The 27667-nt window shown below is 33.9% G+C and overlaps 1 protein-coding gene across 1 annotated transcript in view; it reads left to right on the top strand.

Moving 5' to 3' along the window:
- Window positions 1–16113, top strand: part of LOC129743438 (uncharacterized) — a 157616-nt gene extending 141503 nt beyond the window's left edge. The window contains exons 9-10 of the mRNA XM_055735472.1: window positions 1555–1680; window positions 7757–16113. Of these exons, the coding sequence (XP_055591447.1) occupies window positions 1555–1680; window positions 7757–8329 (699 nt within the window). The 3' untranslated portion in view covers window positions 8330–16113. The remainder of the gene's footprint in view (window positions 1–1554; window positions 1681–7756) is intronic.
- The last annotated feature ends 11554 nt before the right edge of the window (window positions 16114–27667 follow it).

Here is a 27667-nt window from a genome sequence, read left to right on the forward strand (position 1 = left end):
AACCTTAAAATTAATACTAGGGATAGGTTTTTTTTCGAATTCATCTCATACTCCAATGTGATAACTGCGAGAGTATTAAGTACTAGTTTTAAAAATCTTTGAAATTCAGTGGACGATTTAAAATTTATCAATCGATTACTTCTCCTCTTAGTTTTTTTAATCTTAGAGGTCGATCATATCTTATTAATTCGAAATTAAAGCGTTTTTTTTAATTGTTAGACGCATTACAAATGAATGCCTTCAGAAAGATAACCCAAGCCCTAGCCATTTTGGCGTGACTACAATATTCGGTTATGGGTACGAATATCTTAACAAATGTGTGCTTTACTAGTCAAGGGCATCAACAAAGCTTTTCGAGATTTTTTTCGGTTGAAGTTTGACCAAATTGTGAACTGACTTAGAAAAACCGAATATTTTCTGTGGTGATAGTTAGAACCTTCCATCCCATGAAAGTTATCGAGTTTCCATCATTAGATAGATTTATGAGTCGATGCATATTTTTTCTCGTCGTTCGAATTTGAAGAGAAAAACAGAATCAACAGCAGCGTTGCATAAAATCTCACTCATAGATACAACAAAACCTTCCAGTTCAATGATATCATAAATTGGGGAATGGATTTGTTTGCTTATGTTGAGCACAGAGTTCGGTTGCTTGTAAAATCCCGAAAACAGAACAGCTTTCGAACATGCCACCCAGATCCGGGACAAAATGTCAGCACAGTTTGATGTTCCTCTTCCAGTCAGTGCCACCGCGTCGTGTCGTGTGTGTAGTAATTGAAATTCATTTCACTCAGTGTGACATTATTAGCATTCACACTTGACTGCACACTGACTCGTCCTACGCGAGACAAGCGTCCCGCGCCGACCCTCTGCGCTTCTCATTGATGCGCTCTGCTCTGTGACTGTGTGAATAGAATTCTTTGTGAATGTGTGAACAAGGGTGTATGACTTGGACCGGTTGAAGAAAAGCCAAATCTGCATTCAAGTAACAAATTTGCACACAATGCATCCGTTCTTTTGGAGGAATGCAACTTTAACATTTGTAACAGCACCCCCCAAAAAGGGAGAGCCAAAGTTGGTTGAACCATAACTGACTGGGAAGGAGCACACGAGTCCTACAAGACGAGTGTTTGTTCTCCATTCATCAGCACACTGTTGGGGGTGAAACTGAAATGGAAAACAAACATCCTTGATAGTGTGCAAAAAGTAATAATAGACGGGAGGAAATTTTAGGGGTGCAAATTTCAACTCTGGGGCTAATTCGCATTGGAATTCATATGTAGGAGGAGCTTGAACGTTGTGTTGTTTCATAGTTTTCTTAGTTCAGTAGAAGAGTTTGAAAAGCGTGTGTGAGTGTGAAAATATTAGCAAAACCGCAACAATGAGAGTTTCCGGAACATTACTTCTGGCGGCGATAATTTTTGCAATAAAAAATGATGACTCGAATGTTTCGCTAATTTGAGTACCGCTTCAAAATTTTGTTCATTTAACATTCGAATTGTGAAGGGCTTTTTGCGCTACGAATTGAGTGTTTTTCTCTCTTTTCACTTTCAGATACCACCTTCGATAGACTTCTGCGTCACATGGATAGCTTTAAGTAGTAGCTTTTGGAATCCCTTCCTGTACTGGCTGCTGAATGCGAGATTTCGAAGAATCTGCAAGGATCTTCTCACGTCAAAGGTAAACCAATTTCAGCATATCCTAATACAATAAATATAAAAAATGAATAAAAATTTAAATCATCTTGAACAAAACTGAAAATTTGGAAATTTTGAATATTTATAAAAACTACAGGATATTTAAGATTATGAGAATTCTGAGAATTTTAACCATTTTAACAATTTTGAAAATTCGAAAAATTGGAAAATTTGGACAATTTTGACATTTTGACAATTTTGACAATTTTGACAATTCTGACAATTTTGACAATTTTGACATTTTTGACATTTTTGACAATTCTGAAAATTCTGACAATTTTGACAATTTTGACAATTTTGACAATTTTGAAAATTTTGACAATTTTGACAATTTTGACAATTTTGACAATTTTGACAATTTTGACAATTTTGACAATTTTAACAATTTTGACAATTTTGACAATTTTGACAATTTTGACAATTTTGACAATTTTGACAATTTTGACAATTTTGACAATTTTGACAATTTTGACAATTTTGACAATTTTGACAATTTTGACAATTTTGACAATTTTGACAATTTTGACAATTTTGACAATTTTGACAATGTTGACAATTTTGACCATTTTGAGAATTTTGACAGTTTTGACAATTTTGACAATTTTGACAATTTTGACAATTTTGACAATTTTGACAATTTTGACAATTTGACAATTTTGACAATTTTGACAATTTTGACAATTTTGACAATTTTGACAATTTTGACAATTTTGACAATTTTGACAATTTTGACAATTTTGACAATTTTGACAATTTTGACAATTTTGACAAATTTGACAACTTTGACATTTACGACAATTTTGACAATTTTGACAATTTTGACAATTTTGACAATTTTGACAATTTTGACAAATTTGACAATTTTGACAATTTTGACAATTTTGACAATTTTGACAATTTTGACAATTTTGACAATTTTGACATTTTTGACAATTTTGACAATTTTGACAATTTTGACAATTTTGACAATTTTGACAATTTTGACAATTTTGACAATTTTGACATTTTTGACATTTTTGACAATTCTGAAAATTCTGACAATTTTGACAATTTTTACCATTTTGAAAATTTTGACAATTTTGACAATTTTGACAATTTTGACAATTTTGTCAATTTTGATAATTTGACAATTTTGACAATTTTGTCAATTTTGACAATTTTGACAATTTTGACAATTTTGACGATTTTGACAATTTTGACAATTTTGACAATTTTGACAATTTTGACAATTTTGACAATTTTGACAATTTTGACAATTTTGTCAATTCTGACAATTTTGACAATTTTGACATTTTTGACATTTTTGACAATTCTGAAAATTCTGACAATTTTGACAATTTTGACAATTTTGACAATTTTGAAAATTTTGACAATTTTGACAATTTTGACAATTTTGACAATTTTGACAATTTTGACAATTTTGACAATTTTGACAATTTTGACAATTTTAACAATTTTGACAATTTTGACAATTTTGACAATTTTGACAATGTTGACAATTTTGACCATTTTGAGAATTTTGACAGTTTTGACAATTTTGACAATTTTGACAATTTTGACAATTTTGACAATTTTGACAATTTTGACAATTTTGACAATTTGACAATTTTGACAATTTTGACAATTTTGACAATTTTGACAATTTTGACAATTTTGACAATTTTGACAATTTTGACAATTTTGACAATTTTGACAATTTTGACAATTTTGACAATTTTGACAATTTTGACAATTTTGACAATTTTGACAAATTTGACAACTTTGACATTTACGACAATTTTGACAATTTTGACAATTTTGACAATTTTGACAATTTTGACAATTTTGACAATTTTGACAATTTTGACAATTTTGACAATTTTGACAATTTTGACAATTTGACAATTTTGACAATTTTGACAATTTTGACAATTTTGACATTTTTGACAATTTTGACAATTTTGACAATTTTGACAATTTTGACAATTTTGACAATTTTGACAATTTTGACATTTTTGACATTTTTGACAATTCTGAAAATTCTGACAATTTTGACAATTTTGACCATTTTGAAAATTTTGACAATTTTGACAATTTTGACAATTTTGACAATTTTGTCAATTTTGATAATTTGACAATTTTGACAATTTTGTCAATTTTGACAATTTTGACAATTTTGACAATTTTGACGATTTTGACAATTTTGACAATTTTGACAATTTTGACAATTTTGACAATTTTGACAATTTTGACAATTTTGACAATTTTGACAATTTTGACAATTTTGACAATTTTGACAATTTTGACAATTTTGACAATTTTGACAATTTTGACAATTTTGACAATTTTGACAATTTTGACAATTTTGACAATTTTGACAATTTTGACAATTTTGACAATTTTGACAATTTTGACAATTTTGACAATTTTGACAATTTTGACAATTTTGACAATTTTGACAATTTTGACAATTTTGACAATTTTGACAATTTTGACAATTTTGACAATTTTGACAATTTTGACAATTTTGACAATTTTGACAATTTTGACAATTTTGAGAATTTTGAGAATTTTGACAGTTTTGACAATTTTGACAATTTCGACAAATTTGACAATTTTGACAATTTTGACAATTTTGAAATTCTTACATTTCGACATTTTTGTCATTTTTGTCATTTTTGTCATTTCTGTCATTTTTGTCATTTTTGTCATTTTTGTCATTTTTGTCATTTTTGTCATTTTTGTCATTTTTGTCATTTTTGTCATTTTTGTCATTTTTGTCATTTTTGTCATTTTTGTCATTTTTGTCATTTTTGTCATTTTTGTCATTTTCGTCATTTTTGTCATTTTTGTCATTTTTGTCATTTTTGTCATTTTTGTCATTTTTGTCATTTTTGTCATTTTCGTCATTTTTGTCATTTTTGTCATTTTTGTCATTTTTGTCATTTTTGTCATTTTTGTCATTTTTGTCATTTTTGTCATTTTTGTCATTTTTGTCATTTTTGTCATTTTTGTCATTTTTGTCATTTTTGTCATTTTTGTCATTTTTGTCATTTTTGTCATTTTTGTCATTTTTGTCATTTTTGCCATTTTGCCATTTTTGTCATTTTTGTCATTTTTGTCATTTTTGACATTTTTGTCATTTTTGTCATTTTTGTCATTTTTGTCATTTTTGTCATTTTTGTCATTTTTGTCATTTTTGTCATTTTTGTCATTTTTGTCATTTTTGTCATTTTTGTCATTTTTGTCATTTTTGTTATTTTTGTCATTTTTGTCATTTTTGTCATTTTTGTCATTTTTGTCATTTTTGTCATTTTTGTCATTTTTGTCATTTTTGTCATTTTTGTCATTTTTGTCATTTTTGTCATTTTTGTCATTTTTGTCATTTTTGTCATTTTTGTCATTTTTGTCATTTTTGTCATTTTTGTCATTTTTGTCATTTTTGTCATTTTTGTCATTTTTGTCATTTTTGTCATTTTTGTCATTTTTGTCATTTTTGTCATTTTTGTCATTTTTGTCATTTTTGTCATTTTTGTCATTTTTGTCATTTTTGTCATTTTTGTCATTTTTGTCATTTTTGTCATTTTTGTCATTTTTGTCATTTTTGTCATTTTTGTCATTTTTGTCATTTTTGTCATTTTTGTCATTTTTGTCATTTTTGTCATTTTTGTCATTTTTGTCATTTTTGTCATTTTTGTCATTTTTGTCATTTTTGTCATTTTTGTCATTTTTGTCATTTTTGTCATTTTTGTCATTTTTGTCATTTTTGTCATTTTTGTCATTTTTGTCATTTTTGTCATTTTTGTCATTTTTGTCATTTTTGTCATTTTTGTCATTTTTGTCATTTTTGTCATTTTTGTCATTTTTGTCATTTTTGTCATTTTTGTCATTTTTGTCATTTTTGTCATTTTTGTCATTTTTGTCATTTTTGTCATTTTTGTCATTTTTGTCATTTTTGTCATTTTTGTCATTTTTGTCATTTTTGTCATTTTTGTCATTTTTGTCATTTTTGTCATTTTTGTCATTTTTGTCATTTTTGTCATTTTTGTCATTTTTGTCATTTTTGTCATTTTTGTCATTTTTGTCATTTTTGTCATTTTTGTCATTTTTGTCATTTTTGTAATTTTTGTCATTTTTGTCATTTTTGTCATTTTTGTCATTTTTGTCATTTTTGTCATTTTTGTCTTTTTTGTCATTTTTGTCATTTTTGTCATTTTTGTCATTTTTGTCATTTTTGTCATTTTTGTCATTTTTGTCATTTTTGTCATTTTTGTCATTTTCGTCATTTTTGTCATTTTTGACAATTTTTGTCATTTTTGTCATTTTTGTCATTTTTGTCATTTTTGTCATTTTTGTCATTTTTGTCATTTTTGTCATTTTTGTCATTTTTGTCATTTTTGTCATTTTTGTCATTTTTGTCATTTTTGTCATTTTTGTCATTTTTGTAATTTTTGTCATTTTTGTAATTTTTGTAATTTTTGTCATTTTAGTCATTTTTGTCATTTTTGTCATTTTTGTCATTTTTGTCATTTTTGTCATTTTCGTCATTTTTGTCATTTTTGTCATTTTTGTCATTTTTGTCATTTTTGTCATTTTTGTCATTTTTGTCATTTTTGTCATTTTTGTCATTTTTGTCATTTTTGTCATTTTTGTCATTTTTGTCATTTTTGTCATTTTTGTCATTTTTGTCATTTTTGTCATTTTTGTCATTTTTGTCATTTTTGTCATTTTTGTCATTTTTGTAATTTTTGTAATTTTTGTCATTTTTGTCATTTTTGTCATTTTTGTCATTTTTGTCATTTTTGTCATTTTTGTCATTTTTGTCATTTTTGTCATTTTTGTCATTTTTGTCATTTTTGTCATTTTTGTCATTTTTGTCATTTTTGTCATTTTTGTCATTTTTGTCATTTTTGTCATTTTTGTCATTTTTGTCATTTTTGTCATTTTTGTCATTTTTGTCATTTTTGTCATTTTTGTCATTTTTGTCATTTTTGTCATTTTTGTCATTTTTGTCATTTTTGTCATTTTTGTCATTTTTGTCATTTTTGTCATTTTTGTCATTTTTGTCATTTTTGTCATTTTTGTCATTTTTGTCATTTTTGTCATTTTTGTCATTTTTGTCATTTTCGTCATTTTTGTCATTTTTGTCATTTTTGTCATTTTTGTCATTTTTGTCATTTTTGTTATTTTTGTCATTTTTGTCATTTTTGTCATTTTTGTCATTTTTGTCATTTTTGTCATTTTTGTCATTTTTGTCATTTTTGTCATTTTTGTCATTTTTGTCATTTTTGTCATTTTTGTCATTTTTGTCATTTTTGTCATTTTTGTCATTTTTGTCATTTTTGTCATTTTTGTCATTTTTGTCATTTTTGTCATTTTTGTCATTTTTGTCATTTTTGTCATTTTTGTCATTTTTGTCATTTTTGTCATTTTTGTCATTTTTGTCATTTTTGTCATTTTTGTCATTTTTGTCATTTTTGTCATTTTTGTCATTTTTGTCATTTTTGTCATTTTTGTTATTTTTGTCATTTTTGTCATTTTTGTCATTTTTGTCATTTTTGTCATTTTTGTCATTTTTGTCATTTTTGTCATTTTTGTCATTTTTGTCATTTTTGTCATTTTTGTCATTTTTGTCATTTTTGTCATTTTTGTCATTTTTGTCATTTTTGTCATTTTTGTCATTTTTGTCATTTTTGTCATTTTTGTCATTTTTGTCATTTTTGTCATTTTTGTCATTTTTGTCATTTTTGTCATTTTTGTCATTTTTGTCATTTTTGTCATTTTTGTCATTTTTGTCATTTTTGTCATTTTTGTCATTTTTGTCATTTTTGTCATTTTTGTCATTTTTGTCATTTTTGTCATTTTTGTCATTTTTGTCATTTTTGTCATTTTTGTCTTGTTATTTATTCGTCATTTTAGTTTTTTGTTGTCAATTTTGTTGGTCAATTTAGTTTGTCGTTCTTATTTTTGTCATTTTGCGATTTTTTTTTTCTAATTTCCAAAAATGATTCATTTTTTGGTTTTCTTTTAATTGGTCGATTTGATTTTAACTGTTTTTCTTTTCCTAATTTCAATTTCAGTGCATCAGCAGCCAAACTTCGCTGGAGGAAAAGTACAGCATGAGTCTGGAGTACGATCATCAGCTGCTTTCGGGAGCACTGCCACTTCCGCCGGGACCTCCACCGGCCACGATTTGCCGCTCGGCTAACCACACGCCCCGGACCGAATACGAGCTGGGCTCGGCCAAGTACTGGGGAAACATCCTGGAGCGAACCTTCAGCACCGGCAGTATGAATGCCATTCACCACAGTACCTCATCCGGATCGTACCATCAACAACAACAACAGCAAGGACATCCGATGACCCTGCATCGGCACCATCATCGGCAACATCGTCAACATCAGCAGCAACAGCAACAGCACCACCATCAAAATGGGAACAGCATCCTGCACAAATCGACCCTATCGATTGGGAAAGAACTTCACGCCGGGATGACGAGATCTGAGAGTTCAGAATTTACGGTAGTTTTTCCGACTACGAACTCCGACCCTCAGATGTCTTCCTGTGAGCATGAACTGCACGATATCAACTGTGCCAAGAATCAAGCTTTTTTCGTTGGGTTCAACCATCACCAGACGCTACCTGATATCTAGTATTGCAGGAAACGGAAACCGGGAGGGTAAAATATTCTGAAACAATGCGATATGAGGTTTTTACCTACTAGATAAGTGTTTTGTATGAAATCTCATGGATGCATATATATAGGGTAGCAAATTTTCAAATGAAATTTGAATTATCGTCAATCAACTTCCATTAAGAGTTTTAAAAATACATTGAGATTATTGTATGACCTGCCCTGCGATCACCTATGCTTATGTTTACCTGAACTGTCGTATCTGACTACATTATTATTTCAATAATCGCAGATGAAGGGGAGGATTATTTGAAAAATTTACAAGATCAAGATTTCTTTTTCACAGTCTCCGAATCCCGGCTGATTTATTGGGCCAAAAATTAAACAGTTTCTTACATGAAGTTAAAAGAGGTCATTAAGCTTACTCGGTAGACTAAGGTTGCCAGAATTTTTTCAGCATGTATCCGGGCCGGACAAACCGGGTATAAAAATTAAAAAACTGGCAAAATCCGGGCATTCGATTTTTAATTGACGACCATAAATCCGGGCAATATCCGGGCAAATTTTGTCAAAACTCAGAAATTTCTCAGCGAAAACCAATAAAATAAAATGAAAAAAAAACTTATCGATAGATTTTGAACCGTATTTCAGGCTTCCAAAGGACCTTTCATGATTAATTAAAAAAAAACTTGCTCAAAAAATTTCATTTTGAAGGTGTTTGTTGTTTTTTATTGTTTAATTTGCCAAATAAAGTGAATAAACCCGGGCAAAGTCTGGGCATTTTTCAATAAAATTCGGGCAACCGGGCCTGGTCGGACTGTTCTTAAATTTAGTATTGAATATCCGGGCGAACCCGGATAAAGCCGGGCAATCTGGCAACCTTACGGTAGACGCAACTTTTGGATCACTTCTTGCGCATTCGAAGTTTTCGTCGGATAGATGAACACAAACTTCGTGAAAACATCAACCACCAGGAACTTGTAACGCTTCTCTTTCACGTCAATAGTTATGTTTTATTTATTAATGCAAGTAATAATTCACATTTACGGATCGTATTTCAAAGCCACCGCTTCTCGCCAGTTTGCGCCTCTTGGTCCATGAGGTCAATTGTTACCAGTAACAATGTACCCCCTACGCCATAAAGTTCCCAGATAGACATTGACCAGGGCTACTGACCATGATTCCCACCTCGATTTAGCACCAAACGATTTAGCACTAAATATCCTTTAATATTGGGAGGTCTAAGGCAATACTCAATGTCAAATCACTCCTACAGCAACGACCTTGCATCTTCACGGCTCAAGGTCTGACCTCTCCTCTATCGGCCCAGGGTCCGACCTATCCTCGTTTTGGCTTGAGATTCGCAGCTTATCCTGGACACGTCTGACACAGCACACGCTCGGGACTTAACGTAAATACTCGGATGATTCCCTACGAAGACGTTATCCAACTCCACCTCAAATGACTCATCTGGCGTCCAGAGTTACTCTACATGGAGGGTATTCCCCGTACCGTGAAATACCAATTTCCCAACGATATTCACTGCGAAGAATGTATTAGCTTATTCCCACCGCACAGATACTCTCCGCCAGTGGAGTTATCCTACTAGGCACACATCGTATGTCCCGAGATTCAATATGCAGAAGATGTTGTCTTATCTGTTTAGCCTCTACTCGACGGCGGTGGGACATTCTCTACCGGTTCGTGGGCGATAAGTGTAGTTCTCTCGGCAGTACACCTGCAATCTCTGGACCACGATGAGGTGGAACTACTTCCCGGAACACATTCATCGGTTTCAGATAATCGAATGCTACCACGCCTTTCAAAATCAAACGAAGCAATCCTTCGGTTTTGCTTTTTTTTTCTCTCCGCAAGAATGCACTGCACTCATCACTCAATCTGTTTTTTTATCTTCGCACTCAGTTGATAAAAGTGGTAATCTCTTGATCACCTCTTCAAGCTATTGTACACCAAAATAACCGTTCTTGTGCCCTCTCGTTGGATATATTCGAATTGTAATTCACTTTTCAGCCGTCTACCACTTTCATCAGAACATCTCCATTTACCAAATAATCGAAAACTCTTGAGTTGTTCCTCTGTGCCCTTTTTAACATTTACACGACTGGGTTCACTTGCAGTTAGCATAAGGTTGCCAGAATTTTTTTCACTACCATCCGGGCCTAGCAATTCCGGGCATTTTTTCAAAAAAACCTGGCAAAATCCGGGCATGGATTTTAATTTTTCAAATCCAAAAACCGGGCAAAAACCGGGCAAAATTTAGGTGTTATTATAAATAAAAGCAAAAAAATGCAAACAAAAATCGAAATTAATATTTTATTAATGTAATTGCAGACTTCCAACAACTTTTTGGAACACTTAAATATTTAAAGGTTTATAAAGTAAATCAGCGAAATTATTTAAAACAACCGTTGAAAATTTCCATACCGATAATCGTTTTTGCTGAAACGTACTCAAAAACTTTGATTTTTTTTTGGTTTCTTTGTGAAAATTGTGAAAAAATCCGGGCAATATCCGGACTTTTTTCACGATATCCGGGCAACCGGGCCGGACCGGACTTTCTCGAAATTGTGCATCAAATATCCGGGCAAACCCGGATAAAACCGGGCAATCTGGCAAGCTTAAGTTAGCATCTTTGGCGCTCGGCTCAGCGCATCAATATGCTTCATTTGGTTACCAGAACAACGCCACACAATCATTCACAATTTTATCTTAGCAGGTACATCACTCTCGACTAAGCGTATCGCTGCCAAGTACTTCCAGGTGATATGCACTGTAATTCTTATCGTTACGTTCTGGGATAAAATCAACCGTCGTCGCATTTCTATAGAAGCACTGCTCCGAAACCTTCCAATCCATTCATTTGTGCTGACGAAACTATAGACGATGAGCTGACCAACGGATCCATTTCCTTAAGTTTCAACTGGACATCGGGATGCACCATTCCTGCCAATTAGGAAGTTCTGTACTCTGGCCACAAACGACCGTCTGCCAAGACCTCCACCAAGATGGTCGATCGGGGAGTTCAACACAATGCTGGATGAACTCACTAACGAACTCACAGGAAGGGCCCATGTAGTGATAGGAGGAGACTTCAACGCTTGGGCGGTAAACTGGGGTAGTAGGTTCAACAACCCTAGGGGCCATAGTCTGCTAGAGTCCTTCGAGAGACTGGAGTTGTGCAACACTGGATCTATCAGCACCTATTACAAGCATGGAATACTAGACTGAACGTCAGTAATAGATATCACATTTGCGGGCCCATCATTAAAAACTGATATGAATCGAAGAGCGTGTGACGATTATACGCACAGCGATCACCAGGCGTTACGTTACAGCGTAGGAGACCGAAATCCGGTGGCAGTAAGGCAACTGCCAGTCCATGAGTGGGGATGGAAGACCAAAGTTTTGGGTAATGAAGTGTGCGCCGAAGCTATTAACATACTGGAAGCATCGCAGGTCCATAACGCTGAGCAGTTGACGAAAATGATGGTAGCGGAGTGCGACTTGACCACTCCCAGAAGGAATACACCGAAGTGGTGGCGCGACGAAGTTGAGGACCTTAGAAATAGCTGAGCTTTGTACTAGCTGTCTGAAAGCCAAACGATGATATCAACGGACGAGAAACGAAGCCGATATAGAAACGAGAGGTGCCGTTTACCGAGCAGCAAGGGTGGCACTTAAGCGAACTATTAAAACAAGCAAAGAGATCTGCTACAGAGCGTGATGCCAGAGCGTAGATGATAACCCATGGGGCCAAGCCTATAGAGTTGCACTGGCAAGATTCGGTGGCCCAAGGTCGCCGACCGAAAAGTGTCCGGAAAAACTGAGAGAGATTGTTGCACATCTTTTCCCGCAGAATGGCCCGATGCAGTGGCCACTTACCCCGTACGACGCGGGTGCCCACGACATCGAGCCAGTAAAGAACGAGGAACTTGTGGCTAAACCATTCCGGATACTTTCAGAGTGGTGCTACAAAAATGTCTCTACGAGGGATCTTCTCCCAATTCATGGAAAACGGCGAAGTTGGTGCTACGACCGAAACCTGGGAAACCCCATCGTCATACAGACCCATTTGTCTGCTGGACACCCTTGGTAAGCTACTGGAGAGGATAATATTTAACAGACTTATTATCAACACAGAAGGCGACAGTGGACTGTCAGACAAACAGTTCGGTTTTCGGAAAAAGAGATCTACAGTGGACGCCATCCGAATGGTGGCAGAGTACGCGAAGCGCGCATAGAATAAGAAGTGGACAGGTGTTCGTTACTGCGCCATTGTGACAATCGACGTTAAGAATGCCTTCAACAATGCCAGCTGGGAAGCGATTGCCAAGGCACTTCACAGGATGCGTGTTCCCAATACCCTCTGCAGGATAATAGGAAACTTTTCGAAAATCGAGTCCTGACGTACGAAACTGAAACTGGGTTACGATCTACTGCCCTAACAGCGGGTGTTTCACAGGGTTCCATACTCGGACCTGTGCTTTGGAATGCCATGTATAATGAGGTTTTAATGCTGATCGCCGGCGAAAAAATCGAGGAGGTAGAATACCTTGCAACGGTGTCCGTAGAAAGGGTTGACTCTGGATGGAGGGAGTTAAGCTTCAGATAGCTCACCATAAAACCGAAGTTCTGCTCGTGACCAATAAAAGAGTTGTGCCGCACATGTAGATTACTGTTGGAGGCCACACGACGTCTTCGAAACAGCAGCTGAAATACCTTGGAGTAATCGTCGACAATCGCTTAAGTTTTGGTGCGCATGTCAAATACTGTTGTGAAAATGCATCGAAAGTCATAGATTCATTGGCCTGGATTATGCCGAACTGCCGTGGTCCAAAAAGTAGGAAGAGACGTCTCCTTGCGAACGTAGCATTGTCGAAACTGTGATATGGAGGAGCGGCCTTGAGCTCTGCCTTAGAGATAAATAAAGGTTAGTAAAGCTCAAGGATCACCTCTAGTGATGCTCAAATGATTGAAAAAAAGGGACGCATCGAACAACCCAGATTTAGTAAATCAGAAGTATTTGAAAAATTTGAACGCTGAAAATGTTGTGAGTGAAATGTGTCGGGGAACAGTTATGGCCGTCGACGAAATCTCGCAAATCACGTGCGATCTAATACGAATCAGGAATGATGATGAACAAAGAGAGAGAGAGAGAGATAGTAAACCAAACTTGAGCAGTTAAAGTTATAACCCTAATCTGGACTCTCATACGTGTGGTGGGACTTAAAAGATCTCACGTTCTCAGCAACGATCTTTCCTGCAGCAAAAGGAAGCGGAGATACCATTCAGGGTGGTCGTGACAGGATTCCAGCTTGGTAGTTTCTCAATCGGCCATGCCTTGGTGGTTAGAAATCCCGCGGGAGTGGATGCTCTGACCAGCGCGAGTTACTAAGCATTACCTAATCGGCTCACGTCTCGGATTCTTCTGTATCAGTCGTAAGTTTGCGAAAGAGGAAAAGGAGTAAGCAATATCATTTCCTCTGGCTCGAATTTCCACTGGTCTTTCCTACAACGGAAATTTCCAGAGATGTGGGAAACTTCGTTTATGTTTCCGATTTTCAAAACTGGCGAACGTCGTAACGTGAAACAATACCGTGGAATTACAAGCCTGTCTGCTGGATCAAAACTGTCCGAAATTGTAGTTAGTCAAGCCTTTCTAGTTGGCTGTAGTCATTTTTAACTGACAAGTGCATAAGGATTAAGATTGATGATAGCATCCCTATTACGTAACAAACCGTTCCGGCATCGCTAAAGGCAATTTTTGACCTTTGTTGTTTTCTTTGCTTTGATTGGCAAGCGGAAGAATGAATTGCTCAAATCCAGGACAGTAACAACTTTTTGGTCTTTGAATCTTCTATTGCTCTCATCGGGAAACATTCTTTCAAGATCTTTTTATTCAACTGTCTGTATTCCACACACACTCTCATTGATCCATTTTTCTTCTGAGCCAATATCACTGGACTCGCATATTCACCTAAATGAATAACTACTCCGCTTTAAGGTTCCATTATTCAACCACTCCTCGAGAGTCTTTTGCAAGATCTGGATGATCTCGGATGTTCTGAATGTTTGTAATCGATGGATTTTGGATTTTTCATTCACAAAATCAAGATTAAACTAATTGGTGTTAAAATTTCATAATAATGTATCAACCGAAAGAAACTAGTAGCATGTGACAGTTGGAAGAAACTTCGCTGCTTCACGCAAGTTCAATCTTTTTTTAAAGCTTCTGTAAATGTATTTATCAGACACTTATTAAACACTCAAAGCAAAGTCAAATATGGTTGCCTCGGAGCCACTGGTGTATAAGTGCAAAAATGATCGATTTTGAAATTATTAATGCTAAACGATTCTTCATATTTCAGACTATATTTTGTGATTTTCTCAAATTTTTTAACTTTATTTTCATACGTTGACGTTTGAGGGAAAAATATGGATTCCGTGAAATATTTGGAAAATGGCCATACACAAAAACTTAAAAGCGCATTTTTTTAAATAAGCTTCTACGCACGCATACCCTTTTGGCTCGAAGGGCATCATATCCAATGTTAAATGGACCCCATGAGGCAAAGTGTTGTTTTAAGACAAAATTAACAGAATTCAAATAATTCAGGAAGCGATATTTATAGTAAAAAATTGGGGAATATTGTGTATCTTACCAACTTGAAAACGAACCCAATTTACAGCAATATTGTTTTATATACGTGGAATTAGTATTTTTGTCAATAACTAGGCTTTGTTTGATTTTCAGACGAAAAAATGCAATTTTTAAGATAAAATTATTGAGTGAGATGTCAATTACAATTCTACGAGGCAATGGAATAAACCAACCTTCATTTTAAGTTAACTTTAGAGTTAGATGCGACAGTTAATTGAGTGAAAAAATCTCGAGCTGTCTTTAAAAAATATGTTTAAAGTATAATCAATATCCCATCAGTAAATTTGAAATATTTTTCGAGACTTCGAGCTTTCAACACTAGATCATTTTGAGTTTAATAAAAAACATGTTTTTATTGTGTCAAATGAGGTCTTCAATGCAAAATGAGTGCATAATTATTTAAATTTGAGCGAATTATACTTGAAATTCTTTCCTGCACTTATGCCACATTGGCTCTGAGGGCCTCTAATTATCGCCAGCAATTCAAGCTTGGCTCTTTTCAAACCAGAAATCATAGATCAAGACACTTCAGCGCCAGGAAAAAGTTTTGAACGATTTCATTTGCCACAGTTCGTGGGCAGGTCCTTGCAAATTTTAAACTCATCACCATTGACGCCGTCATGAAAGTCAGCAGAATCATCATCATCATCTCCGTCATTTTCCTGTGCGAACAAATTACCATTCAGATGTCGGCAAAGCGAGCAATTACATATATGAATATCAGTTGTGGTCTAACGAGAAATAAGTGGTAGTTTTTGGATGTTAACAAGTCGGAAGTAAAAGTAGGAGTAGCAGTAGTTTGTAGTAGTGAAAGTAGTAAGCAGTACTCATAAATTCCTTGCATTCGCGCAGAACCAGAACAAAAGTACTTACGAACAAAAAACCACTACAGAGAAAAATTAATAGAAAAATAAAACTAGCATTTTAACCAGACAAATTGTGATAGTTAAGCGTTAGTTGGATGAACAGAACAGAAGTCAGAATCGGGCGGAATCGGATAAGTACATTCACACACACTCACAGAAAGAGCAAATTGTGACATTGTATCTCCTCTCTGTCTACCTTTCGAATGTTTCAAAAAGTCGTGTAGTTAATGAATAGCGCACAAAATGCTATCCAGTGCAGAATGAATAATAAATTAATATGATTTTTTATTAATTGCATCGTTGATTTTTTCGAAGCGAAAGAAATTCCAGCCGGCGATTTCCAACGGTTTTCAGTTTTCAGATTTTTCCCATGCGTGAATTACCCGGAAAACGCTTCCGGTGACAGGCTGTGTGCTACTTTTTTTTATTGCCAACTATGAATGAACAGTGGGTTTAATGTGAAAATCTGAACCGCACACTCTTTGAATTATAAAAAATTTGGATCGCTCCATTTGAAATTGAACTTTCAAATTTCCTCAATTTAAGTTGTGGAATAAAATAAATTAGTATAAATCAAGATTCCCAAACATTTGATTGGTGATGTTCGTTATTAAACTTCTCGGCGAACAATTGATCTCGAGTGATGCCGGGATGGAAGCAGAATGAGTGAATGCAACCGGTGTGCTGGATTGGATTACCTCGAAATTCCACTTTGATGTCTTTTGCTCGTTTAAGTTTCAGATATAATTTCACAGATCAACGAGATGTGATTTACGAATCAGAGAAGCAAGTCGTGGTGTTTTCAGGCGTAAGTTTGAACGGAATCAGCTGTTTATGGTTTCTGACATTCATGAGTTCAAGGTAAGTTTCGGGAAAAAGAAAATATTATAATTTTGAATTGCAAATTGAAATCTCGCATTTTGTTTTCCCACTATTAACGTAACCCAAAGCGGCTTCAACTGACCACGTGGCTAATAAATTTTTCGCAAGTACCTTTACGTGAAGTGGGCGACGGACGCCATTCAACCATGCCGGATCGTTGTCGTTGGTTGGATTACCGTTGTTCTGGTCAATTGAATCGTTTGTACGGTGATTCTTTTTTTTTCTTTCTTTTTGTTTGTTCAACTTTCAGCTGAATCAGAGCACAATACGTGGATAATGGTAAGTAGTAGGCTTGGACGGGCGACTTCTCTCCGCAGATTAAACGCAGGGCTTAAACTGTTTGGACAGGATTAATAACAATTTGCAAACAGAATGTTTGTTCATTCATTCTTTTGAATTTCATATTGATATTGGATCGATATTGAAGGGGAAAATCTTTGTTCTAATAAGCGAATATTTTTTTCCTAAAACAAAGGATCTCTTTTTAGGAAAAATTTACACCATTATTTGGTGTAAACCATCAAAGCTATGGACTGTCAAATAATCCGTTTAAGATTCTAACGTTTAAATCAAAAAGTGGCTCCATAGACATCCAACGCAATTTTTGGAAACAATCGTAGAAAACGCTAATAACGGTAAAAAATATATATAAATTAAATCAGCATTTCAAATCAAAAGAGATTTAGACTCGATCAAATGCAGGAAATTTTTGGCCATGGTTAAATGCAATGGACCCTGAGTCATTTATGCAAAAAAAAACCTTATTATTATTATTGTTATAATTTTACCACATGGGTAAATTGGATTTTGAATTGTTGTGTGTTGCTACAATATTGTTAATTCAGTTGATGTTTTTACGTTCTCATAAATGACGAAGAGGTTTCGTTTGTTTGAAGAAAAAAAATAGTTTGCCCTCACTTTCAGGCTAGCCCGTGAGGACTTCGATTTGATCTGACGTCTTCGTATTTCTTGAAGAATATGCTCTGTTGGTAGATGAATACAACAAACTTCACAAATTGCCCCGCGTTTATTTCTGCTAAACGGGCCAGAATGATTAAGTCTCGTGCAACCGATCGATTCTGAGACGACTAAGAGCCGTGTTTCTTGCCTGTTTGCCCTGTCTTACCAAACAAATGTTGTGGGTTTAATTTTCCGAAGAAATGTTTTCCTGTTCAGCTACCCATTGGTCTTGACATATTTTCCGTATGTTAGATTTAATTTGCCTCCTTGCGTATTGTGGAGGTATTTACTTGTCAGACGTTTCCAGGAATCTACCAGCGTTTGCGAGCTGGTCTGCTTTCTCGTTACCGACGGCGTGTCCAGAAATCCAGCAAGAAACCACGTTATTTTTTCGGGACTCGATTCTAACGATTCAACCAATTTTTTCACGGCTTAGTAATTCTTGAGTTTTGATACATTATATTTAAAAACTTTAAAACTTGTTCAAAAAGCTTCCTTGAACAATAATTCGATATTTACAAAGAGTTTAAACAGAGAGCTAGGAAAAAAAATCGTTTAGCAAAAGTTTTAGTCTCTGGAGCCACTATTTAACGCCGTCAAGTTCAATCAAATGCTCGACACTAACATAGATCTGCAGGATAGCTAAAATAAGACTGTTTGTAAGATGGATTCTTTCACCTTTGATAGCAGATTTATTTTCCTGATGAATAAGTTCATTCCTTCATTCCATGAGAGTCCAGTAAAAAAAAAGCGAGGTACACTTCCGGCCAAAAGTTTGGGATCACCCACTAAACAACATGCAAATTTTGATCGTTCATATCTCAGCCGCCTTAGGACATATTTCAAACCTTCTGATCTCATTTGAAAGATAATGAGCAATAGCTATTTTGGAGGAAATGATATAATGTTTAAGTTTGGTACTTTTGGCCGGCAGTGTATACTACTCTACACTCAAAATTTTAAATTGTTAATAGAATTTGATTTGACAAATTTGACTCAGAACTGATGTCAAAATCCCGAAAACTAGTCCTTAATTGAAAATCCTGCAATAGATTGAAAAAAATCACATGTTGATAGAAATTCAGTTCTAAATCCGAATTCTGGAAATTCAAATTTTCTATTAAATGATGATGATTTCCATACTCATATGAATTTTTAATATTTGGATGATAGTTTTCAAATATGAAAAAAAAAATTAATCATCCTGAATTTTGGTTTCTTATTCAGACAATAAAGCTTCAAAATGGTGATCTTGAATTTAAAGCTCAGAATTATCATATTAATATTTTTATTCCGTTTCATAAGTTGCATTAAAAATAAAAAATTGAAATAATGAGTGCAGATTGATACCAAAAACATCAAAATATAAGCTTTGCAGAGTTATTTTCGCGCGTAATCAGGCCAGGAAATTCTGTCCTTTTTTTCGTAAAACTTTGAAAAAACCGTTACCTACCTGATTTCAATTTAACATTCCAAAATCCGCATCAAATCCGAGGCAAATCTGAGAAATTTCCAAGTCATAATTCAAAACAAAATAGTTGAAAAAAAATTAAATTTATTTTTTTTTTTGTCGAAGCATATGAGCAGCGTTCAATTCGTTTAAGACATCCAGATATAAAAAAAATTGTTTGACATATTAATCAAAACTGAATTTGAGATATTGACAGCTTGATCACAATTGAGTCGATTTTTGAAACGAATTTCACTTTTTGGTAATTTTTTTAAATTCTAAACAGGAAATAAGATTTTAGAACAATTTTGAAATATTTGCTGCGATGTATTGGATATTGTAAATATTGCAGTTTTTTTTCAGAAATCGAATTCCATACTAAAATCATTAACTTGAATCTACTTTGCAAGAATCAAGTTTCGACCGCAAAAGTTTCTGTTCTCACTTTTTTTGAAAATTTATTTAACTTCATAGATGGTTGAATTTTTTATTTTTTTTTTTTTGTTGTTGAGTTTTATATTTTTACGAACAAAGAAAAAGTTTTTTTTCAAAGAAATTGAAAGCTTTCTAAAAAAAACTTTTCTTGCTCAAATACAAAGCCTATAACCATCGATGAAAGATTTTGCCTTTTTAAGTTACTTATTGCTTCAGTATACGAATTTTCAAAAGTTGAATTTTAATGAATGTTAGAATGTTATGTTAGAGGACAAGTGGTTGCATAAATGTGAATCAGGTACAGTATATGAAGCTTTAGAAGCTGGATCTTTAGTAACGCGTTTAAATTTGAATATTTTTTCAAATTAATTTTCAAATTTTTGCTTGCAGAATGAACGTTTATTTTTTTAAGATCAGTTTTTTTAAATAATGCAGGATAGAGTATGAAGAGCAATCTCAAGGATCAAATCCTATATTTTTAAAGAAACGGTGCACTAAAATTTCACGATGTGCTCCAAATAGACAAAAAAAAACACAGCAGACACATTCCACCGTGACGTGAAATCGCTTTTCCGGACTTTTCGGAACTGCTATCAATCTAGAAGTCAACCAATTGAATTGAAAATGAAAAAAAAGCAAACGGTTGCAAACTGAATTTCCTTCAACATGTATATATTTTGGTCATTAAAAAGTTTATGTTGTTTGTGTTGTGATTGATTACTTTTGTGACGTGAATTCGCGCTAGAATTGACCATTTTTGACAACAGTACGTACCACTTCAATTTCCTGTTCTCTCTGTGGAAAGAGAATATGGATGTACATGTATTTAAATAAATTTGTTTTTGTTCGTCTTTTAAAACAACATCTTTTTCAATCAAATCATTTTTTCCACAATGAAGCAGTGTTTGTTAGCTTCAAAGAATTAAAAATGAGAGTTTTTTCTGTTGAAATTGTTTCAAAATAGGATAAATGTGCGTCTATATTGCTTTCAATAAAATTGACAGAATATTTTTCATAACTCTTCATTTAACATAATGAAACTTTACAGATAGGCAAAATGTATTTGAAGTTATGAACATGTATAAAAACACCAAAATATAGGTGGCCAACATGATACATAACAAGCAATAATTTGCAAATCGGTTGTATTTGGGTGACTAATTTCTATTTCATGAATAAAACTATTTTCATGTGAAAGTGCAAGTGAAAACTAAAAAACAAAATCGGCATCTCTGAAAATTTGCCAAAATTTAAAAGAGACTTCCCCCTTTCCAACGTACTTTTCAGGGAAAAAAATCGATCGAGGGTCCAGCTTTTTTTTTATTGAAGATTTACAAAGAAAATACACGAGCAAAATGTTCAAGTTTCCACTACATAATAATGTTTTATAAAAACTCTCAATTTTACATTTTCCAGCTAAGACGTGTTAAGTTTTACAACAACTTTCTTCAGTCGACTCAAAACTGCATCCTGACTTAAATAGAAATGATCAGCCATTGTTGTCAAAAAATTTAATTGAAATCAGGCATCTTAACACATCTAAGCTAAGAAATGTAAAATTTCGAAAATATCAGCGAAATCTTGAACATTTTGCATATAAAATTTGTTCGTAAATCATCACAAAAAAAATTCTATAACCACCCCCCCCCCCCCCCTAACAAGTCCCATATTACTCAAAAATAAGACTTTTGGCACAAACATTAACGTTGTGTATAATTATTTTAAACAATTTTGTACTCTTACTCAACTTTTGTAAACAAACAAACCAACAATTGCCGGAACGTGTGTGAGATAAAAAAAAATTGATATAATACATTGATTCCGATTTATTTTCAATCGTATCAGTAAAACTTATTATTTTTTCAAGCTTGTAACATGGTCATGAGTAAGAAAATGGTTCTAGAAATCAGTTTCTTCTTTAGTGTACATTTGGTGTGGTATTGTAATTTTTTCTAGCTAAATTTTAATTCCGAATAATGAATTACGTTGTTACTTTTTTTTTAGCTTGCTTAATAAAAGAACCATAAAATGCATACACAAATTAACAACATCATTTTCACATCATACAATCGAGATATTAAGGGTGGATCACGATGGATCTTAATCTGTTTATTGTTTTTGAATTTCGCTTAAAAAACTTTTATTTATTTTTAAATAAGGGGTAAATTGGCTGTGGTAGGTTTTTTGCCTCCATTCCTCCATCCAGATTGAACCTTCCGGCAAATTATAATATATTTTTTTTCTTTTAACATAAACATAACATTTTTTCAATATGATTCGGGTTCTTCGCGGCTTCGGAGATATGGAACATGAAATAGTGGAAATAATTATAATAAAAATTAAATAAACATAATGAAAACAAAAACCTAACTTTTTTCTTTACCTTTAACAATTTTCATGGTCTAAAAGCTCAAGCATATTCATTTGTCTCTGGAGCCACGAGTTTAAATATTCACTAACTGAACTGCAGTGTACTTACTCTTTGAAGAAAAATGTTTACATTTAATCAAAATAAGTCCGAGCGTTAAACACTGAAAATTTCAGTACAATTCAATGACATTAATTTTTTTTTTAAACATCATACGGAATTTTTTTTTAAATCTTGAAAGCATTAAATTTGAAACCAACTTAAATTATATTTTTTCAATGCGATTCTAATTAGGTTTATTTTTCTCATGTTTTTATACATTATTTGGGTATTGTGTGACCTGTAACATGTCCCATATTATTCAGCAAAAATATTTTTGACACATAATATTACGTTATATGTAATAAATTTGTACAACTTTGTACTCTCACTCAACTGTCAACTGTAAATAAACAAATCAACAAACGCCGGAATGTGTGCCAAAATTGTTTTATAACTGGGAATGAATGATAGCTTAAATTGTAAGAAACCACATTCAAACGGTGGCAAATAAGAACACTGATGTTAACTGTTTCTCACAAAATTACAAACATTGTGGAATATTTTAGTAGAAGGTAGTAGAATCATTTGTGTCATTTTAATCTTAAGGATCGATCTTTTCCTGAAGATATTAAAATTTTTGTCGGTATACTTTTTCTTAAAAGGGGAGTAACGGGTAAAAAAACACAATTTTCACGAATTTTTTTCTAGAGCTATCGTTCAAACAAATGTATTCAAATTTTTTGCATTATACAAAGCATTGTTGAAAGAACATTTAGTAATTTTTTCGTAGAAAAATATTGAAAAATGAGCCGGTGACTGAGCACTTTCGAGGATGCCTTTTAGAAAACAGGATTTGCGGTGGACACTGTATCTCAGCACAGAATCATCTGAAGTCAAAAAATAATATCAAAATATTTTTAATTGATGTTTTTCTGGACCCCAACGTTTTTATTAAAAATTTTTGTGGCTGTTTGAAGTAAAAACTACGATTTTTCAGGAAAAATCCGAAATTTTTTATCTGTAAAATCTCCTCACAGTAAAAAAAAAAAAAGAAAAACGTTGGGGTCTGGCATTTTATATGTTGAAAATATGTTCCAAATTTTAAAAGAATCGGATAAGTAGTTTTCAAATGACGATGTCCACGGACTTTAAAAATGTGCTTTCGAGAAAAACGCGTTTGAAGTTTCTGCTCTTGCTTTCTTGCAGTATTAGACAGGAGGAGATAAAGGCCTATAACTTCTACAGTTTTGCTTCAATTGACTTGAAAATTTGACACAACATTCTTGAAATGTTTTACAATAAGAAAATAAAAAAAAATTAAAAAATCGATTTTTTGAAAGTGTTAGACCCTACCCACCCCCCCCCCCCCCTTAAGCACTATTTTTTCATCTAAATCAGTTTTGGAGATAGATTTTTTAATGTGGATCTTTCAATCCTTGTTGGAAAACTTTATACTTCTCATGAAATGCTTCTTACAAATAATATATGTTTAATTTTGTTCTCATGAAACGATTTCAACAAATTAATACCTACTAAGTCAGCCTCTCCATAAAATCATCAATTGACAATTAGCTATCTATATTTCAACATCACACTAATGAAGAAGGAAATCCTTTCTTTAGGAATACATTAAGAACTCATTATCCCTACTGATAAAAAAAAATCAGATTTCCGTTAGTGATCAATCATCTTTAGTTAAACCGATTTAAATCTCCACATCAACAATCGATTCTGTTAAGTCATGGTCCAACGAAGCTTGTGTCCCACTGATAATGGAAGATAATTTCCTTTCTCATTAATTAAAACTTTATCGAATTTAATCAAATTGGCACAATGCGAAAAGTCGGCTGCTGGCTAGTTTGTGGCCAGGAAGTTTCTTCTTTCTAAATACTCTCTCAGCTCAGAACCTATTTTCATTTCGGAAAGTTAAAAAAAGCTAATGAAAAACCTAAAGCAAAAACCGATGCTGACTACGTCGATGGTTGATTCAATATGATGACAATACTGCTGATGAGCCCGAGATTGGCTTCGAAGCGAAAGTTTTTCTGTTCTATCTCTCGCTGTGTCTCTAGATTGAGCTGACTGGAAGAAAATGATGATGGAGCAGATGAGATGCAATAAGTTTGAAAGGAATTTTGCTTCCAGAGTGTTGTGGGATGGATTCCATCGAATCATTTGGCTAGCTGATTATTTGTGGCAAATGAGGAACACCTGGTATGTATCACTAATTTTTTGTGGGAATATGGCTTCTAGAGACAAGTTGGTACTGAAAAATTAAGTAGATGTCAACTAAGTATCTGGAAATGCTTGATCCGTTGGAAGGTAGCAGTATCGCAAACGTTTCACGGAAGTCTGCAAACTTTTTAGTTTCATAATTGAATTTTTTTTAAATTCTTATGACTTTTTTTCACATTAATATTCTCAATTTTTTTACAAACAAAATATGGCAATGTATTTTGGCGTTTATGTTGATAGTGTTGACTACCAAAAATATAACCATTCGAAATTTTGAACCGAAAATATTTCCTTAATTTTATTGCAAGTATTTTTGGTAAATTGATGGAATGGAAATCATCAAAATTAGTTTATCCGAAAAAAGAACTCTGCTTCAATAAAAAAACAAACCTATAATTGTTGTCCTCGCACCAAACCAGCCAGAGTGATTTAAAACACATTAAACTCACTTGCCGTTGCAGCCAGACATAAACATCCACCGCAATCTCGGTTCAATTACAGCACTTTGGTTGGCCTCAAATCGTTTTAATTGACGACGATGGTCGGTTTATACTATTAAGCCCGCATCCCCACAGGACTGACTTGTGTTCCCCAAGTTCTCAGTTCAGATCGGCGGCATAAGGTGCAATTTTCCAGCAATCAACTTCGGTGACCGTGCACTTCCCCTGAAACCCAACGACGACGCTGATGCAGTTACTGAGCAATGTCATTAAAGTGCCATTAATTTCTCTATCCCTGGCACTCCCTAGCCGGACTTTTTTTTTTCTTCGCACCTCCGGCTGCTGTCAAACGGAAGCTGAATTCCGCCCATTAGGGTACCACCTACCCGTTGTCGTTATACAACGTCATGCCTACACTCTCTGGTAGAATTGCCCGATTGAAGTGTTTGGCTACGCGTCCTAGTAGAAGGCAACGATCATCACCTCCAATACCGTCTTCGTCATCATCATCAGCATCATTATCATTGGTTCACACCATTAACCGTTCGTCGGAAGGAGGCAGGCAACGCGTCACAAGAGCATCTTCTCCTTTCCGCTTAGTTCGACTTCCGGTACAAGGCGATGCTCAGGGTGTTAAGTAGGGTAGCAGTCCCATAGTTCAAAAAGCATAATTTAAAAATTTCAACCGTCAAATCGTTTCGTAGCTAACAGTAAGATTCAAACCGCTCTTGAGTTAATAATAACTTTTAACACCTACCATCCTTTTCAAGCTTTCCTTTAAATACTCAAGAACGTTATTTCACTTTCCATGATTGCGTTAAAATAAACTAATTACATTCCGTGTCGGGAAAGCGCTAATAAAATGGAGCAGCGTTACATCGCTCGGTGACCTCGAAGATGGTAGCAAACGGGGAAAAATTTTATTGCAGTAATAGTTTTCGCTCATCTCATGACATTTATTAGGAAAGTACTGCTCTTGAGCATTTGGAAAGCATCATGGTGTTGACTTGAATGGATGCGTTAACAATGTATTGTAAATCGTTACTACAACCACAGAAAGGTCATCTACCCAAGAAACACATTTTATTTTATTAGGATGTTCAAATCTGCTGGTTGCAACCTTAACTTGGTCTATTAACCCGCTATAAAACCTTAAAATGTTGTATGGGTGCCCCAAATGACCCAACATTTGATAAAGTTATGTGCTGCAGGCTCAATTGATCCTAGGTCTAATACAAAGTCCCATGCCAAATTTGGGCCAGATCGAACCACGGGAAGGAAAGGGGAATTTTTTTCGTTGGACAAAATAGTTTTTATAATCATAAAACTAAGAGTCCGTAATTTTTTAAGCGAAAGAAATAGGTTTTGTTGGTTGAATAATTGGTAAGTAGTCTCTGAAAGATAAGAAGAAAACAGGAATGGGAGATCAGTTATTCAAATCTCCCCCACAGCCTGGGCTGCTCTCCAAATCATCATGTAAATATGATTCGCAAACAAAAATTTAAAAAAATCAAGATTTTGCAATCAACCGCAACAAAAATGGTTGAATTCGACGAAATGACATGCATTTCAAATTAAGTGTTCCAATTGGGGCGGTCAAACATTTTGACGCCTCATTGACAGTGATGAATATCATCCTTGAAAATGTTATCCCATTCTTGAAGCTCAATATCTTTTGTACCTGAACTTTTATCGAAATGTGGTCTTCGGACGAAATATTTGTCATAATTTTAACTTTAAGAAAAATTGGTCAATCGGTCAAAAGGGACAAAAATTATTGATGGAAAACTGGTTTTTCATGCTCCTCCCGATAAAAATGTCTCAAAATCCCTTAAAAACTTCTGGCTCGTTGAGCGACCCCTTCACGTGATCTGGTTCAAATTGGGCATGGACCACGGACCAATTTAAGCCAGCAGTGCATAACAGGTTTTGAAATTTCCAAACAAATTTGGGGCAATCTAGTATCCATTGATAAAATATCATGGATTTCAAAAGTTCTCTTTATCCCCCGAGCAGACTTTGATGCCTGAAGGTTCCTTAAGAAAAATCTAGGAGCATAGGAGATGTAGGAAGACTCGATCGCACCATTCACCAAAATGGATCCTGATCTATGTATAACCTTTCCCCTACTAACACAACCCTTTCCTTGGATATTTAAATATAAATATAAAATAATCAAATATACTATCTGAAGTTGTAAAAGAATGATCATATCTAAGCACTTCAAGTTCAATGATTTAAGGTGGATATGAGTAGTCAACTAAGCTAAGCAGACTTTGATGCCTGAAGGCCCGTGCGAAGGAGCCATCAATGAGGCGTCTAAATATTTAACCGCTCCGACCGGAACACCCAATTTGAAATGCAAGCCATTCCATCAAATGATGACCGATTTAAGCATTATTTTTGCATTTGATTGCAAAATTTATTGTTTTTTCATATCTTTGGTTGTGGATAATTTTGGAAATTTCGGAAAAATAAAACAAGCTCTTGTAGGGGAGATGAGGGCATAACGAGCACCCGAGGCATAATGAGAAGTCCATTTTTCTACATAAGTACGTATTTTCTTAAACAAATTTTCATGAGGACTTGTTTCGTACTACCTATAGTATTAATTTTTCACCAAAAAAGAAATATCCTTTTCATATTTACAGAAATATTAAATAATAACCAGCTAGGTTCTCAAGTGACGAAAATATTATAATTTTTGAGCACCACCAAATAAGCTTTTATGACCTTTAAATCATCTTGATCTGAAATGTATGCACTGCAACATGATCTACACATTGTTTCTAAATTTTCAGCATCATAAAATTTTTGATTTTTCACTTTAATCAATTGTAAAACGCGTTTTTACTTTAATTTGTTCACTAGAGGCGAACAGAGCACTTTCAATGAAGGCATATTGAGCATTTTCTGGCGGAGAATCTAGCAGCGAATTCAACTCGATGAAGTCAATTGAGTAATAGAGCTACAGCTCAACTTGTATCGTCTGACGAT

The sequence above is a fragment of the Uranotaenia lowii genome, chromosome 2 (genome assembly GCF_029784155.1).
Source record: "Uranotaenia lowii strain MFRU-FL chromosome 2, ASM2978415v1, whole genome shotgun sequence".
Classification (NCBI taxonomy): domain Eukaryota; kingdom Metazoa; phylum Arthropoda; class Insecta; order Diptera; family Culicidae; genus Uranotaenia; species Uranotaenia lowii.